At 42.3% G+C, this 19,276-nt stretch overlaps 1 protein-coding gene across 1 annotated transcript in view; it reads left to right on the top strand.

Annotated features, from left to right (window-relative positions):
• osbpl1a (oxysterol binding protein-like 1A) overlaps positions 1–19,276 on the top strand; it is a 66,329-nt gene that overhangs the window by 16,579 nt on the left and 30,474 nt on the right. The window contains exons 10-15 of the mRNA XM_037675042.1: positions 8,992–9,065; positions 9,253–9,310; positions 9,398–9,499; positions 14,079–14,213; positions 14,354–14,435; positions 15,126–15,235. Coding sequence (XP_037530970.1) covers positions 8,992–9,065; positions 9,253–9,310; positions 9,398–9,499; positions 14,079–14,213; positions 14,354–14,435; positions 15,126–15,235 — 561 coding nt within the window. The remainder of the gene's footprint in view (positions 1–8,991; positions 9,066–9,252; positions 9,311–9,397; positions 9,500–14,078; positions 14,214–14,353; positions 14,436–15,125; positions 15,236–19,276) is intronic.

Raw genomic sequence — 19,276 nt, 5'->3', positions numbered from 1 at the left:
GACGACGGAGAGACCTGGAGCTCTGTAGCAGACGACGGAGAGGCCTGGAGCTCTGCAGCAGATGACGGAGAGGCCTGTGGCTCTGCAGCGGATGGCGTGGGAGCCTGGAGAGCTGCAGCAGAGGCAGGAACCGACTCCTCTGCGGTGGCGGCAGGAACTGATCTTCTGCGGCGGCGGCGGCGACGGGAAACAGAAAAAGATGCTGAGTCCTCTGAGGCGACAGGAGCAGGTGCACCAATGGCGAGGCATTCAGCAGGCGGAACAGCGGCGAAGGTGATGGGTGCAGGAGTCAGAGGAGCAGAGGAGAGTTCAGAGTGTGTATAAGTGACCTTGGGTGTGATGAGAGACCTAATTTCTATTAATAAACGGTTGTACTCTGGGATCAGAATGAGACCTGGCCGTGAAACTAAAAATTCCTCCATCAGGGAAAATACAACATCAGAACAGTCCGGGTTATTTTTAGCAGTGAGAAATGAATCTAGTAAAGTCTGGTTTATTAGTGCAAGTTCATGGGATGAATATGTGACTGACGGGCAAGAGTCTTTAAATGAGGGTGTGGTGTCAGGTGTCGCCCCCACCGGAAACCTGGGAGGTGGGGCGGCGGAACACGCCCCCAAAGAGTCACTGGGAGAATGCCCAGGAGGCACGGTCGGACGGGGTTGGACAGCCGCGGCACGGTGTGACGGTGGGAGGCCGGATTCCGCCCCCACCAGGAACCTGGAAGGTGAGGCAACGGAACCCGCCCCTGTGACGTCAAGTGGACCGGACTCGCCGAACCGAACAGGATTGGACCGGAGCTCCCGCGGGACGCTGGACCTCGCCCCCACCGGAAACCTGTGAGGTGAGGCGGCGGGACCAGCTCCCACAAAAACACCGGAACCGACTCTATGATTCTGCTCAGCCGACGAGACCGGGCCGGTCGCCGCGGACTGCCCCCGGGACCGCTTTCTACCTCCCCGGCGACGGCGGGATAGTCGGGGGACAGGAGCAAAACAGAATTCATCCTCGATTTCTTCGTCCTCCCCCGACGTCCATCCCGAGTAGCCGGGCGAGGCGGACTCAGAAACAGGGGTTTGGTGGCTTCCCCGGTGCCGAGCCCTGTTTTCTTCGAGGACCAGGAGTGGTGAAGACAGGACTTCCACCTCCTGGTCAAAACGTCCTTGTGGGCGGACGGGTCTGGTCCAGAACCCGCCGCACCGGATTGTACGCTCGCTCATCACAGGAAGGCTCAGAGGAGAAAAAGAAAAAAAAGGTGAGTTGCCGAGAGAGCCCTGCCCGCTGAGTTCTGATGTGTGGTCGGGTCGTAATGTCAGGATTTTGTGGACAGGAACGAACCCAGTAGTGCAGACAGGACTCAACTCGGCAGATTACAAAAATAAGTCTTTTAATAGAGAATAAAGAACAAAATAACAGCTGACGTGGCAGCAAAACTTACATATAAACAGAAGGCTCAGAGGGAAACTCAGGGAGGACTCAGGAGAGCTCAGGGGAGATGCAGGAGAACGCAGGAGAACGCAGAGACCCAACGAATACGACCCGACGAGGAACAACACAGAACAGGAGGCTTATATACAAGGACAAGACAAGACGTGATTACAACAGCTGTGATGAGACAAAGGTGACACCAATTAAACTGACGAGGAAACACTAGGGAAATACAGACACAAACAGAACCAGCAAAAGGTACCATCCTTACAACTTTGGGGATATCACATTTAAAAACAACTGCCGTTGGCCACACAGAAGAAATATTAAAAAGACAAAATCAATTACAAGACAATAAAAACCAACAAAAAACATTTTACAATATAATACCATTAAAATGATGCAAAATTTACAACTCTTATCCTGTATTAAAAGCCAGATAGTACAAATGTGTTTTAAGATGGGACTTAAAAACACTGAGCTGAAGCCTGTCTTATTCAATTCAAAAATACTTTATTAATCCCAGAGGGAAATTATTTGTTGTTGTAACTCGTTGTCCTCATTTCATTAAGAGATGTTATAGATACTGATGATGTAGACAGGAAGGATCTCTTGTAAAGGTCCATCCCACAGTGGATCCTAAGAAACTGGCTGCAGATGCCATCCGATCCGTCCACCCAGACTCGGCTGGCCTCTTGGTTCCCCCGGGCTGTAGGACCGCCTGAATGCTGGAGTGAACTCCTCCCAGAGCGATGGCCACTCCTCCCAGCAGTCTGCCGAGCTCCTCATCGCTGCCAACAGTCAACTGTAGGTGCCGAGGGACGATCCTGTCCTTCCACTGTCATGAGCCATGTTTCCTGCTAGTTCCAGGATCTCAATGGTCAGACACTCGAGCACAGCCGGCAGGTAGATGAGAATGCGTCCACAGAACATCCTTTCAACTCATTTGAGATTTGGGGCTGTAGTTGAGATATTATTTGAGCTTTTCAGATGTTAATCAGCTGCTGGTTGTAGAAAACTGCCTTGTTGCCATGGTTACGCATCATAACAAATGTCCAAAACTAAAAACGTTTCAGTAAAAATCCTTCCAGCTGCACAGCATCTGATACCAGAGGAAACAATCATCCAAAAAATGTGATTTACATCCAGAAAAAGAGGAATTAAAGTTTCCAAAAGCAAAATCTCAGAATGAAAGTAACAGAGCTGCTCCAACATGCAGCCACCTGGAGCGGCGCAATTCTAGAACAATTCTAGAACATAACAGGTGGATTAACATAACAGGCTCATTTATATGAGGCGGCTGCAGGTTGAACAGTTTAAGAGCTTCAGTCATAAAGGCCTGATCACCTCTGTGGACCAGCCTAAATCTCAGGACAAGTAAAATCAAATGATCATTAGTTCTAAGATATCTGGTGTACACATAAGGCTGTAGGAAAGATGTGCATATATGACTGTCTTTCCAGAGCATTATAGGTCATTAACAACACTTTAAAACAATCAAGGAACCAATGAAGGGAAACTCTCACTGAAGAACTGTCACTATTCACAGAGTGCTGCCATCAAAGGCACCGGGGAAGCAACTGGAGGGTTAAGGGCCTTGCTCAAGGGCCCACAGTGGGGCAAATAAGTAACTTACTTCGGTTTTGAGATGACAGCCTGGCTAACACCAACTTACATAGAGTGACAATAATCCAGTTGGGATGTAATAAAAGCATGAATCATTTGTTCAAAGTTAAAGGATAAAATCAGTTTCACTTTAGATAAAAGCCTCAATTTAAAAAATAATCTACGGCAAAACTAATCTGTTTCTCAAGGTTAAAATGTTTATCAAATTTCACCTCCAAATTATTTTACGTAACATTTTACAAACTGCTCCAGGCTACTCAGATCTGACAGAAAAAACGCTGCAGTTTCCACTGGGACCACAAATGGTAGAGCGGAGTATAATCAGCATAATAAAAAAAAGAGATGTTGAATTTTCTATCGATAAGGGGAGCATAAAGAAAAAATATGGGTCCAAGAATAGATTCTTGGGGAACTCCAAAAAAACAGGAGCAGTACAAGAGTGGGAGTGATTCTGAACAGGAGCAGGACAGGAGCAGGAGTCATGTTACCAGGAGTGGGACAGGACAGGATTATTTTTTTTACTCTGGACCAGGAATGGGACAGGACAGGATTTTTTCTGTGGGACCAGAACAGGACAGGAGTGAAAATCCACTCCTGTGTCATCCTCTACTCCACGTGTGAGAAGGGCTGAGGAGGAAAAACATTTTTTTAAGCTTACTGAACAACTCCTGTCAAGACTCCTGATAAGACCTGAACTAGTCTGGTGCAGAGCCTTTGACATCACGTTGCTTCTGCCAATAGATCGGAACACTGATCAACTCTGTTAAAGGCAACTGGCAGATCTAAAAGCTACAAATGGTGAAATCTGTAATTAATGAAAAATAGTTAAAAAATCTTCTGTGCTGGGAAGGACTGATGCAGTGTACACAATGTATACTCTAAATCAATACATTTGGATTCAAGGATTGGTTCTTTATTGTCATTCACATCACATGCGATACATGAGGTGGAATGAAATTGTGTACAAAAGGTCCCAGTTACATCCAACAACAGCAAAAATATAAAGTGTAAAAAGTAACGGTGAATAAGGATTTAAGATACAAACTAAGATATACGTTAAACAAATGCCCAACGGTATGCTAAAAGATCTAAGATATACACTAGTCACTAATAGTGCAAAACAATACAACAAGCAACAGCACGATTCTCATAGGTTCGGCTCGGCTATAATTTACACGATTAATGCGAGCACTAACATAAACTAAACAAACATAACTAGGATTTATTCAAAGCATTCAACAAAAATACAGAAACAAGACATCAAAAGTGAAAAAAAAAAACATCTACAGAAGCATGGTCCTATTAGCAGAGTGGTTCTGATGACAGGGAGGTTTCTCTTAGCAACATGGTCCCATTGGCTCCACGGTACTGTTAGCGGCGTGGCTCGGTTAGCGGCGTGGTGTTGTTAGCCACGTTAGCAGGTCTTGTTAGGTCCCTTCAGTTGTTGTTCTTGGCTCTGTTTAGGCTAGCTGTTAGCTCATGGATTAGTTAAGAATTTAACTGAATTTTTTTCAAACTAAGGTTGTTCAGTAAGCTGTGTATGTATGTTTTATGTATAACGTATGCATAGAACTACACTTCAGAAAATTCAAACCTTATTTTTAGTCGTAGATGTTAAAATATATTTCAAAATTTGACATTTTTAATGCTTTAAGATTCTGGTTCAGAGTAAGTAACTTTAAAAAGAAGACAAAGTTAATTGAACTGTATTCACCTGCCCCACAGTAAGTATAAAATGTAAAGTTTTATGTTTAATATGAAAACCCTGAGATAAGCCATTCTGATGCTGTTGTGTAACCATGCATTGCCTAAACATTTCACCAGCCTGTTTAGTTTTTCATGAAATGCTCGTTTAACTCCTATTTGTTCCTTATTAGCCTAGTTAGCCTAACCTAGACCTTATTACAGGTCTGTCTTGTAAATGAGTTCCTAGGGCTCAGTGAGCCTAACCTGTATAAATACAGGTTGAATGAATGTGTAAGTCCTCTCTCCGTGCCTCCTGCCACTCCATAGATGTGCCTGCACATCCATCTACCAGGCATCCATATATTTTTGGAATTAGACCCTTTCCCAAATATATATTTTTTAATTTTGGCCTCCTTGTGTTACAGAGTTTGACACAGAGAGTTCTTGTTCTGATCTTGGAAATAGAATTTGATTCTCCATGAATTTGAATTTCTCAAAAAAAAAAAAAAAGCATTTTGACAATAACTAAGATGTTCATCTTTCTTAATTTCCACAGCAGATTGGCTCCCGTTCAAATATTAAAGTAAAACAACCATAAAGTTTCCTAGACTTAATGAAATCAATAGAAAATTTCCAGACATGTATAAAAAATTATGCAGGATTTGCAATATAGGTGAGTCCACTGTAGTGGATTTGTGTGATGCAAAAGGATCTGAGGCTTTGTGTTGAATATGAGCAGAGCTCTGTATTTCTGTCTGCACTGGTTCCAGGGATTTGGAGAACATGGTGTAATATGATGAATCATTACGCTTCTGGCCTTGTTGTTCTCCACACACTTCTGCTACTTAGAGCTAATTGCTAAGTTGTTAGTTGCTGCACAGCTGGTGTCTGACACACTTTTAGAGTTTCCTTCTAAAAAGGTGCAATATCAAATCATGAAACTAACATTTCTTGAAGAAATGCATTGTGCCTGCTGCCTTGCATTCTAAAGTTTTAAATAAGTCTTATGTGATAAATTAGGGCCTGGGTTTTGTATTGGGGCTGATCATCTGGACTAACCCACTGAATTTTAGCTGAACATCTGTAAAGTTGAGAGGCTGTGGTAGTTTGGTGATCAGTCTTGTAATCCTGAGGTTGTGGGTTCTATAGGGTTGCATCAGGACAGACATCTGGTGTAAAACAATGGTCAAATACTGTATGTCATGCAAGTCCACTTGCTGTGGGAGAAGGAAGCAGCCAAAAGAAACTTTATCTGTAAAGCTGCACGAGTTAGCCATCTTTGTATTTGCTAAAGTTAATTAGCTCTGCTGGTCATCTTGAATCTTGACTCCAAAAAGCTAACAGTTGTAGATTTACAGCCAGTTCTTTCTTTTAAACAGTTTCATTCAGCTCAAGAGGTTCGTCACATATTTAGCTAACACACAAACGCACACAATTACTCAGTTTTTGTTGCATGGCGGAAGGCAGTGATCACCCTAAACGCTCCTTAGCGCTGCAGCAAACTACAGAACCACGTTTACTCTGTCACGGCTCATTGCTGTAACAAACCTGTTCGCATGCAGCTCCTCACTAGAGCCAAAGATATCAATTATTGCAGCTTTAAGGACACAGAACCAACAGGAAACTAATCTGGCTAACAAGATAAATGCCAACATTAATGGAAGGCATCAGTGTGACGTTGTTTCACAGGGTGACATGCCTTCATTACTGCCAACGCAGGCCTGTTGTTTTGTTCCACTTGTTTCCATGCATGCATATGAAGAGTGTGCTCTCCCACAGCTGAAGATGAATCCCTTTAGAGTCACCACAGACATGCTGTTTGGACTCAACCCTGTTCAAAACTTCACGTGTAACGATTACAGCTTTACCCAGATACAAGGAGGACCGAAGAGAACAGATACCAAGACTCAGAATGTGTTTGCTGTGTTTATTTACAAGATGCAAAATCATCAAATGTGCCAGGAAGGGAACTGGAACCCTGGAGAACAAACAAATGGTTAATGGTCTGTCGGCAGGGATGATAATGTTGTTGCTGCTTATCTTAGTTGGTTTTTTTTTATTATTCAACCTTTATTTATACAGGCTAGTCTCACTGAGCCACGAGGACTCATTTACAAGAGAGACCTGTTCCAGACAGAACATATAAAGTACAGACAACAATAACAATCAACAATAACAATCAACAATAACAATCAACAATAACAATCAACAATAACAATCAACAATAACAGTAAACTACAGTAAAAATGCAGTTAAAATAAAAGTACTGTTATAAACAATAAATCAAGGTGCCAAATAAAACGAGGTAAAATACTAAAAACATTGTATTTATTTTGAAGTTTCTATTGACATTATCGAATGAAAGAAATTAAGGTGGACAACTTCAGTTCCTGTTGCAAGGTGTTCCAGGAGTTGAGTAGGAGAATGCCTTTTTGCCAAGTTCAGTCCACACTGAGGGGAAGTTGCAGGTCATGATGGCCTGACAGCGCACGCTGTAACTGCACTGACGGGGTGACGTGGGAGGAGATATAAGAAGCCGAGCTGTCATTTCTAACCCGGGCCTGCGACCGGCCTGGCCTGATCTGAAATTCGGGCCAGACCAAAATAATGTGCTGGATGGCCGGGCCAGTCCAGATTTTTTAGGCCCGAATGCAGCTAAGCAGACCAAGGAGTGATTTATAGATGAAAATGAACCGGTGTGAGAGCCTATGTGTAGATAATGATGACCAACTGACCAGTGAGTACAGAGTGCAGTGATGGTACGGTAGTTACAACCAGTTATGAATCTTATCACACCATGGTTGACAGCATCCAACATCTGCAAGGAGCTGGCAGGGCATTCATATGAATAATGTCAATGTAGTCCATGGCCGGTAGGAAGGTAGCCGTTACAAGGTGTTTTCTGGTGTTCAGAGTTAAGCAAGATCTATTTCTGAAAAAGAAATCCAGTTTTAATTTCAGTTTCTTTATCAAGCATTTGATATGTGGTTTAACAAAAAAAGAGCTGTGCTTCAACCCAAATTCCCAGGTATTTTTAAGAATCCACAAACTCAGTAGGAGCACCGTGCATGGATGAGATAGGACGAAGAACTGCTGACACCAACTTTCTGTTGGGAAACAACATCCCTTTGGTTTTATCAGCATTTAGCAGCAGCTTGAGATGGAATAAGTCTGACTGAATGATGTCAAATGCAGACTGTAGAAGCTGGAAAACCTTGGCAACTGTGTTAACTTGGCAGTAAACAACAGTATCATCTGCATAGAGATGCAACAATGTGTCAGGAATGTTTTTACCTACATTATTTATGTAAACTGTAAAAAGAGTGGGACCTAAAACTGAGCCTTGCGGCACAACATTAGTGACCGTTATGTAGCTAGATGAAGTATTGTTATGTCGAACACATTGTCTCCAATGGTTGAGGTAGGAGTCAGTTGTGGGGAGAGCTGAGCCAATGGTTCCAGGCAGGAGGCAGGCAAGTGTTAGGAAGGAGTGGAGGCACAGGAGAGCTCAAGGTCCAAATAGAATAATCCAGGGGACAGGAGTACATCAGGGATTATATACTAAAAGCACGGAGAAATACAAAGTCTGTTAATATTTAGTTTAACTCAGAAGTAAAATGCTAGAACAGAACTACCATTGGCAGTTAATGCTCCAGCGCTGACTGGATGTCCTCTGCAGTCTTTTATGCTCCTCATGCTCATCAAGCTGATGATCCTCAGGTGCTGCTGATTGGTGTTTAACTGTGGCTGCAGGGAACTGGCAGAGCAGAACGCCCACATCACCTCCGCCAACAGAGTGTAGAAATCACAAAACTGTCAGTTTTACTTACTGTATTTTAAGCTCATATTTGGTGTGGTAGTAGCTGAGAGTCTTCACAACACACTCTGAAAGAGTGATGACACAAAATGCTACTTTTAAGGATTGACCAAAATGGCTACATGATTGTCTTTTCTCAAAATAAAATTATGTTGGTCTAAAACTTGCATGAAAAGTAGTCAGGGAAGTTCTTGAACTTTGCAGTTCTTTGGGTCAGAAAACAAAAGGGTACCGGTACGTGTTACTACTTTGTATTTTGTTAACGTACGTAGTGGAACAAGTATTTTAAAACATAATAGTACTTATGTTTGTACATTTTTATTAGTTTTTTCCAGTGTCTTCACTGACAGTTTCATAACATCTGCTGAAAACATGACTAATAGCTTTTATCTCATCCCCCCCCCCCCCAAAAACCACCACCACACACTCTTCAACAGAGCTCCAGGTTTTTTGGCTGGCGCTCCTACTGGGTTGTTCTGCAGGACGGGGTTATAAACTGGTACTCAAAACAGTAAGTGCAGTTTTGGTTGTGTGCTTTGAATTAAAGTTTTGTATTGAGTGTGTGTGTGTGTGTGGGGGGGGGGGGGCAGCTGATGGAAAGGTCCTGTATGAGTTAGATAGATGTGCCAAAAGAATGTTTTCTTCTGAAACTTGTGTTCTTGTTGAAAAGAGCTCATTTCTGTCTCTGTCACATGAAGGTCAGACGCAGCTACAAACGTCAGAAGGCAGGGCTGCAAGTCCCTGACAAACTCTCAGGTAAGACTCATTTGAAGGCATTTCACCTATTTTGACTTTTTGTTTAATTTATTCGTCCGTACATTTTTTTCTCCTACGCTTTTCCAGGTACGAGCCAAAGATCACCGCCTCTTCAGCCTGAAGTGCTTTGATGGCAGTGTCCATCACTTCAAAGTATCGCCTGAGTCTGACCCGGAAACAACTAAAAAAGTAAGCTTAGGTTCTTCTCTTTTGAAAATATGGATTATATAAATAAAAAAACAACAACTTTTCAATGACACTTCTGTTTTTAAAAGATCCTTCAGTGAATTCCAGACATATTCAGACACTTTATCATTGTCTACAGGAATATGAGTTAATTTCTGAAAGGTGAAAAACTTCTTTCTTTTTATTTACGTACTTGACCATAAATCCTGTTTATTAATGCAAAGCTTTGTTATTTTGGGGGTTAAGGGCGGAGCTGCAGTAGCTCAGTGGTTAAGTGTAATCCTGTGACTGTTTGAGCCCAGGTCACCAGGAAGGACGTCCAGCGTCAAACGATTGACAGATCTTTGATGCGACTGCACTCGCTGCGCCAACCTCTGCATGAGGAATCAGCCAAAATAAGATAAATGAAATAAACAAACGTTTTTATTTTATTTTATGCCCATCGGTGATCACTCCCTGTTGCACAAAAAAAATCAGAATGAACAAGAATTTAGAAAATTTACTCGGACTGTCACGTGTTTCTTCTATCTCAGAGTCCCAGTTTAATTTTATTTTGAAAAAACTAGCTAAAAACCTAAATGTGCTTTCTAAAATTGAGCAATTTCCCACCAAGAAGTGGTGTAAACAGCCTGGTTGATGAATCTCCACCCTCATGTCTGCCCCCAGCTGATGAAGCAGGCCGGCCTTGTTGCTGTTGAGTTCTGCTTCAGTTCATGTTGAAACGCAGAGCAACCGTCAAACAGAGGAAACCACGTGAAACGCTCACCTTCAGGTGGAAATATTACAGTGCAACGTTCGACTAACAATGTTAGATTAATTATATATAGTTTGTTTTATCTTCAAATGAAATACATTCTATTTTTAGTAAGATTTAATTGTATGTATTTCAATGACTGTCAAATAAATCTGATTCTCCCAAATAATTTTGTTATAAACTATCATAATCATATGCATTGTCTGGAAGAATCGGTGTTCTTGCCATAATTGAGCAGACAATATGAAATATCTTGTGGTAGTATTTAGTATCATGCTATTCTTTTTAACTAATGTGGTAAATGTGCACTACGGTAAAACAAATATTTGTAAGTAAAAGCTCAAATTTAGTTTTGTTTAAAATCCAGACTGTTTGTTCTACTTTAGTACCCACTTTACATCAGCCCCACAGATTTTTTTAGGTTATAATTTTCTGTTCTGAATTCCACAGAGAAGCTCTAAATGAGAATGCTGCCCTTTTCAGACCTTTAAACTAGATAAATCAGTAAATTGAACTTTTAAAATGCGAGCTTATAGAAACAACAACAGCAGCTAGCTGTCATTTCTGTGAGGACTAGAACATTGTCTTTTACTGGGAATTGTATAAAGTTACTTGATTGTAGTTTCACAATGACAATACTAAAATGGAAATAAAACACCTTTTTGTTTTTCCCTACACAGAACTCTTAAAAACAGATGTGATCAAATGTTTACATACACTCCAAATGGACATGAATGTCAAGATCAATTTAACAATTTATTGGTGATCGTGCTTTTTCCAGAGCTGAATGATCATACAGCGTATAGCCTCCATGTTTATGAAGAACAAGAACTCAGTGCACAAGTTTAAATTTTTCCTGTAGATGTTTTATAATTCAAAGTTTCAACATAAACATATAGAGGCTTACGTCCATTCAAAGACCCCCACTGATATTTGATTAAAACTCACTTAGCAAGCTGCACCTCAACCAACCTTTTAGCATCCAGCAGTCTTCTGGCTGGACATTTGAGCACCCTTGTAGGCAAAATTGATAGATTTTCTTTGAAGTGCTTGGTTTCTTGAAATGGACTCAGTTTATAAAGTTGAGACGGTTTAAGCTCTTCTGCCATAGTGTGGAAAGGAAGAAATATTCAATAGAGATTGTCCTGTAGGGGGAGCTTGTAAGAAATGTAGTTGAGGTGAGAAGAGTGTTGGATTGGGTGATGTGTCTGAAAGTAGAAGTGGAAGGTCTGAAGTTGAATGTTGTCTCTAGTTATATTAAAGAGGTTGAATGTGGTTTAGAGGAGAAAGAAACTTTTTGGAAGGATTTGGATGAAGTGATAGAAAGTATTCCCAGAGAAGAGAGTGGTGATCGAAGCAGACCTGAGTGGACATGTTGATGAAGGAAACAGAGGATGAGGAAGTGATGGGTAGGTTTGCTGTCAAGGAAAGAAACCAGGAAGGACAGAGCGTGGTGGATTTTACCAAGAGAATGGAAATGGCTGTAGTCAATACCTATTTCCAAAAGAGGGAGGAACATAGAGTGACCTATAAGAGTGGAGGAAGGAGTACGCAGGTCCACTACATTCTGTGTAGAAGAGGAAACCTGAGGGAGATTGGAGACTTTAAGGTTGTGGCAGGGGAGAGCGTGGCCAGACAGCATCGGATGGTTGTGTGTAGAATGACTGTTGTTGTGAAGAAGAGAAAAAGAGTCAAATCAGAGAAGAAGACCAAATGATGGAAGATGAAGAAGGAAGAATGTTGTGAGAAACTCAGAGAGGAGCTGTTAAAGGCTCTGGGTGGTAAGAAAGAGCTTCCAGATGACTGGACTACTACAGCAACAGTAATTAGAGAGACAGGTAGGAAGGTACTTGTTGTGTCATCTGGACAGCGAAAGGATGATGAGGAAACCTGGTGATGGAATAGTGAAGTGCAGGATGCCGTTCAAAGAAAGAGGTTAGCCAAAAAGGATTTTTTAAATGGGACTTTGAGAATTAAATTTTAAAAGGTAAAACAGGTGTATGATCAGTTGTACAAACAGCTGGACGCACAGGAGGGAAAGAAGGACTTGTAAGGAGTGTCAAACAGACAGATCAGGCTGGAAAGGATGTGCAGCAGGTTAGGCTTGTTAAATATAGAAATGGTAATGATCTAACAAGTGAGGAGAGCGTGATGGGAAGATGGAAGGAGTACTTTGAGAAGCTAATGAATAAAGGAATAGCAGATTAAAGATGATAGAAGCTGTGGACCAAGAAGTGGTAGTAATTAGAGGATGAAGTTCAGAAAGGTTTGAAGAAGGTGCAGAAAAGGAAGGCTGTAAGACCTGATGGCATGCCATTGAAGGTTTAGAAATGTCTTGGAGAGATGGCAGTGAGGTTTTTGACTCAAATATTCAATGGCATATTTGAGGGTGAAAAAATGCCTCAGGAATGGAGAAGAAGTGTGCTGGTGCCCATTTTTAAGAACAATGTACAGAGTTGTAGAAACTACAAGGGAGTTAAGTTGATGAGTCACATGATGAAGATCTGGGAGATAGTTGTGGATGCAAGACTTAGACGAGAGATGACTATCTGTGAGCAGCAGTATGGTTTCATGTCAAGAAAGAGCACCACAGATGCATCTTTGCTTTGAGAATGCTGATGGAGAAGAACAGAGAGGGTCAGAAAGAACTCCATTGTGTCTTTGTGGATTTAGAAAAAGCATCTGACAGAGTGCCGAGGGAGGAGATGTGGTTGCATGAGGAAATCTGGAGTGGCAGAAAAGTATGTTAGAATGGTACAGGACATGTATGAGGACAGCAGGACAGTGGTGATATGTGCTGTAGGAGTGGCAGATAGCTTCAAGGTGGAGGTGGGAGTGCATCAAGGATCGGCTCTGAGCCCCTTCTTGTTTGCTCTGGTGATGGACCGACTAACAGATGAGGTCAGGCAGGAATCCCTGTGGACAATGATGTTTGCAGATGACATTGTGATCTGTGGTGAGAACAGGGAACAGGAGGAAGAGAACTTGGAGAGGTGGAGGTATGCACTTGAAAGAAGAGGAATAAAAGTTATCCATAGTAAGACAGAGTACATGTGTGAGTGAAAAATAGAGTCCAGGCAGGATGGAGCGGATGGAGAAGAGTCACAGGAGTGATTTCTGATAAAAGTGTGTCAGCAAAGGTCAAAGGAAAAGTTTACAAGACAGTGGTGAGACCAGCTTTGTTGTATGGTCTGGAGACATAGACATGGACAAAAAGACAGGGAGTCCATCCATTGCAGAGCTGAAGATGATAAGTTTCTCTTTGGAAGTGACAAGGATAGATAAGATCAGGAATAAGATCTTTAGAGGTACAGCACAGGTTGAACAACTGGGACATAAAGTTAGAGAGGCCAGACTTAGAGGGTTTGAACAGGTCCACAGGAGGGACTGTGGGTATATTGGTAGAAGGATGCAGCTGCCAGGAAAGAGACAAAGAGGAGATCTATGGATGCAGTTAGAGAGGACATGGAGGTCCTTAGAGTGAGGACAGAGGATGCAGAGGACAGAGTGAGGTGGAGGAGGAGGACTCGCTGTGGAGACACCTGAAGAGGGAACGGCTAAAGAAGAAGTTAAATATTTTGATGTCAGTTTCTCTTCATTTTTCTATCTGACTGCTGCCTTATGCCTCATACATATTTAGATGAGATTGGTGACAGTTTTCAGATTTTTTATTTTTATTTAAAAACATTCTTGTAAGATTTCAAGGATAAAAGTGTTACATTTGCCATGTAGATATACAATAAATTCATCAAATGTATATTTGATTTGTCATGAGAAGATGAAAGAAAACAAGAGTTTTTATGTTTTATTTTGCATATTTCCTTTCAGGCATGGCTGGACGCTCTGGAGGAGCACTCGGCTTACAGCACACACTACTGTTCCCCTGAGCAGGGCAGCGTGGAGGAGGGGGAGGATGAGGAGGGAGAAGGGATGTCACTTGAAGAACTGACTGACTCAGTGCAGGTGGCCGTAAACAATATATATTTATACTCACACATAATGAGCATCCTGACACAACGATCTGTGGTGTATTCTCTGGATCAGAAACCCTGAGCTGCTTTTAGTTTCATCTGCATTTCTCTCACGTGTCTCCAATCTACCAGGCAGCGGAGGTCAGCCAGAAGAAGCTGGAGAAGGAGGTGGCAGCTTTCCTGTCCATGCTGAAAAATGATGGGCTGTCAGAACGTAAAAACCTGCTATTTTACTGTCATTTAAGTTTGTTTTGTCTCCATTGGCAGGGTTACATACAGACAGGTAACGAATTAAAGAGAAACAGCAAGTAAGAATGAGAAGAACCACCTTCAGTGTTCAGTTTTTTTACTTATTTTACACGTTTCTATAGCTTTATTGTTGAGAATAAGCTTTTTTTATTCCTTTATGAAGGTTTATATTAGTGTTGTCTGAAATATAGGCCTGCTATCTTTCAGCGATGTTAATCTGTGTTAGGAGGAGTGACTGCAGAGGTCAGAACATATAGTTCCCATCATTTGTACTTCTGTTCAACCTTTCAGTGACCTCTTCTGAACAGGGCCGTTTGATGCCATAAAGACTGTTGAAGATAAAACGGGATGCAATCCTTTGGAAGGATGTGTTCTTTTTCCACCCATTTAATAATACTGGTTTTTAGTTTTTACTGTTTAAAAGAAGTATTAATAATAGTAATCGTGAGCCATTTAAGAGTCGTTTTAAATTTTATGCATTGCTGAAAACAAACTGGAATGCTGTTACAAATTAATGAAGTACTCTGAATAAGCCTGAGCCATCTGTCTTTGGGCATTAGTGATTTTATAACTGTGCATAATGTTTGCAGTCTTTCTGTAAAATGGCAGCTATTCTTATTTCATTCAGTACTTTTTTGTGTGTTTTACTCCCCAGCAGGATTTCCATTACCCGTGGTGCAGAAAATGCAGGAAATCTGTGAGCTGTCCAGCGAGACCACCTCCAATCTCAGCATCTGTCTCAGCCTTTTCTCCAGACAGGAAGGGGTGAGTGTGCCACTTACACTTTGTGTTGATTCCTGTGTGGGTTTTGTCTCTTCTGCAGATGAGAAACAGCCTTTTAGTCTTTATAAACCTTGGCAGTTTTTTATTTATTTAAATTGGTTCACAAAAGGAAACCATTATTTGGTAATATCTGGACACGTTCAGCTCTGACATAAGCAAATTGTGTTTCCTGTGACTCTAAAAACGTTTCCTCTGGAGACGGGGAGCGCCTGTGCAAAGGAAGATGATGCATTTATTTTGTGATTTATGTGAGCTAACCATTTAAAAAAGCTGCAACCTTTGAATGCTGCAATCTGTGAGGTTCTTCTTACTGTATTTCTTTGTGATATTTTTTCTTAAGACTGAGATGTGAGAACATGATGTGTTTCATGAGAACCTGTCAAAACAGTTCACACCTTCTTCTGAAATGAGCTCAGAGGAGTGCGGTGATTACACCCTGAGAGACGTTTTCTTGTGTGTGTGATTCAATAGTTTTGATTATAATGGCATGATGTGGTGCATGTATTACACCCACCCCCAGGAGGTGTGCATGTGTGTGTGTGTGTGTGTGGGGGGGGGGGGGGCATTGCTTGTCCTTGCTTGCACAAGTACCAAAACAACTCTGGTGGACATGTTGATTCACAAGAAAATATCTGATCCAGGTGTTGTAAAATTACAATGAATTACATAAATGAGCGCTACGGATCTGATTCAACGTACTTGCCGGTCTATGAGCTGCTATTTTTTCACAGGCTTAGAACCCCACGCTTTACACAATGCTGCGGCTAATTTATAGTTCTTCTATTTTTTTGGATGGGCTAATGAGCTTCCTGCAGCCAAAAGCATTTAGCTTCATCACACCCGGGTGCTCACATAGCTGCCCAATATGTCTCTCTTGAGGGGTGGGTACTCGTGACTTTATTTTACTGTTTAACACAGACAGACAGAGTGGATGAAGGAGGGGAGTCACCCCTCCCATTCTCTCCTCCCCTCCCTGTTTTATTGGTTTGACTGTGACCTGTTCAGTAATTTCAGATAATTATTTTTTTTACTTTTATTCATTCAGGTAGTCTCATTAAAACACGCCTCTCTTTGGGGTGGATCCTCATGACTCAATGGCATTATATGATAATAATAATGAATTGTTGCAATTAGGGAAAAAATTAAAAACCCACTATCTTTACAAGTATCGCCTCTGGTTCTGTGTCAGACGAAGCAACTTGAAAAATGTCACTAGAACCAGATTTATTTTTGGGCTGTTTTTGTCCAGTTGAGCTCTCTGAATTGTCACAAATAATAACTTCATCCAAACCATCCACATGTCTGCTAGATTCCCTCTCAACCAGACTATTTAGAGGTATACCCCTTAATTAATATCCACATTTTGAATCTGCTTAATTTATTTCTTATGAATGGCTACATACCACAGCACTTTAAGATTGCTGTAATTAAACCTTTACTTAAGAAACATAACCTTGACTCGGGAATCCTAGCCAATTGTAGACCTATATCTAATCTAACTTTTATCTAAAAAATTCTAGAGAAAATAGTTGCTGGTCAGTTGCGTGAACATCTACAAAGAAATAATCTGTTTGAAGGGTTTCAGTCAGGGTTTAGAGCTCACCTCACCACTGAATCTGCACTGGTGAAAGTCACTAATGATATTCTCATGGCCTCAGACAATGGACTTGTGTCTATCCTGGTCCTGTTAGACCTCAGTGCTGCATTGATACAGTTCCATCCATCCATCCATCCCTTCATCCATCCATCCATCCATCCGTTATCTTCCGCTTGTTCCGAAGTCGGGTCGTGGAGGCAGCAGCTTGAGCAGGGAGGCCCAGACATTTCTTTCCACAGCCACCTCTTCTAGCTTTTCTGGGGAAACGCCAAGGCATTCCCAGGCCAACCGAGAGACATAGTCTCTCCAGTGTGTCCTGGGTCTTCCCCAGGGTCTCCTCCCAATCGGACATGCCCCAAGCACCTCCCAAGGGAGGCATCCAGGGGGCATCCTTATCAGATGCCCCAGCCACCTCAACTAGCTCCTCTGGATGTGGAGGAGCAGTAGTTCTACTCCGAGTCTCTCCCGGATTACTGAACTTCTCACCTTATCTCTAAGGGAGAGTCCAACTACCCTGCGGAGGAAACATTTCAACAGCCTGTATTCACAATCTCCTTCTTTTGGTTACTACCCAGAGCTTGTGACCATAGGTGAGGGTAGGAATGTAGACTGACTGATGTAGATTTACACATCACGCTGCCTCAACAGAGCAGAAAGCATAATCATGGACTGTTCTCACCCGGGTTTTGAACTGTTTGACTTGTTACCTTCAGGGAAACGCTACATGTGCATCAGAACAAGAACAAACAGATTCAAGAACAGTTTTTTTCCCGAAAGCCATCACCACACTGAACTCACACATGCACTGATTTAATAATCTAACCTCCTAAACACCTGGACTTCTACTGTGCAATACTACTGACATTTCATACCCTCAGTCACCTTAACTACCTCACTAATATCCATAATGTGCAATACAATTGTGTAATACTTGTATTTTTTACTTTCATTATTATATCTATATTGCGTTACATTTTTTATATTTTTAGTGTGTGTTTAATGTGTGTTTTCTTAAGGCTTGTTTTTGCACTGGGAAAAGGAGTGGCTCGTAATTTCATTGTACTGCGTATAATGACAATAAAGGCATTCTGATTCTCTGATTCTGATTCTGACGGGTAAACAGAGAGCCTTACCTTATAGCTCAGCTCCCTCTTCACCACAATGGACCAGTACAGAGTCCACAATACTGCAGATGCTGCACCAATCCATCTGCCAATCTCACGCTCCATTCTTCCCTCACTCGTGAACAAAACCCCAAGATACTTGAACTCTTCCACTTGAGGCACAGCCTCTCCCTCGACTTGAAGAGAGAAACCCACCCTTTTCCGGTTGAGGACCATAGCCTCAGATTTGGAGGTGCTGATTCTCATCCCAGCTGCTTCACACTCACATGTGAACTGCTCCAGTGAGAGCTGAAGATCACGGCACGATGATGCCAACAGGACCACATCATCTGCAAGGAGCAGAGATGGAATTCTGAAGCCACTGAACCAGAATCCCTCCACCCACTGGCTGCACCGAGAAATTCTGTCCATAAAAGTTATGAACAGAATATGTGCCAATGGGCAGCCCTGACAGAGTACAAGTCCCACCCTGAAGAGGTCTGACTTACTTCCAGCAATGCAAACCTAACTCTCGCACCACTTGTAAAGGGATCGAACAACCCATAACAACGGACCCCCAATCCCATACTCACAGAGCTCCCCCCCCACAGTTGGGCTGCTGTGGCTGAGTGGTTAGAGCAGTTGTCCTCCAATGCAAGAGTTGGGGGTTCGACTCCACGAGCAGTACTATGTACAGTCCATTTATCATTTACAGTGTACCCCAAGGAACATGGTCGAATGCCTTCTCCAAGTCCACAAAACGCATGTAGACTAGATGGGCAAAGTCCCTTGACCCCTGAAGGACCCTATTGAGGGTAAAGAGTTGGTCCAGTGTTCCATGGCCAGGATGGAACCCGCATTGTTCTTCCTGGATCTGAGGTTTGACCATTGAGCAGACTTGCTTCTCCAGTACCCCTGAATAGACCTTACCAGGGAGGCTAAGGAAAGTAATATCTCTGTAATTGGAACACACCCACTGGTCTCCCTTTTTGAAGAGGGAAACCACCACTCTAGTCTGCCAATTCAGTGGCATTGCCCCAGATGTCCACACGATGTTGCAAAGGTGTGTCAACCATCTCCACAACATCCAGAGTCTTTAGGAAATCAGTGTGCATCTCATCCATCCCCGGAGCCCTGCCACCGTGGAACTTTTTAAATACTTTGGCGACCTTAGCCACGGCTATGGACAGACCAACCCCAAAGTTCCCCGACTCCCAATTTCTCCATGTAAGATGTGCCAGTGGAATTGAGAAGGTCCGAGAAGTATTTCTTTGACCTCCCAATCACATCACTGGTTGAGGTCAACAGCCCTCCACTTTCACT

This window comes from Nematolebias whitei, chromosome 3 (genome assembly GCF_014905685.2).
Source record: "Nematolebias whitei isolate Nwh7 chromosome 3, NemWhi1, whole genome shotgun sequence".
Lineage (NCBI taxonomy): Eukaryota > Metazoa > Chordata > Actinopteri > Cyprinodontiformes > Rivulidae > Nematolebias > Nematolebias whitei.
This window is presented reverse-complemented; position numbering and strand designations above follow the sequence as displayed.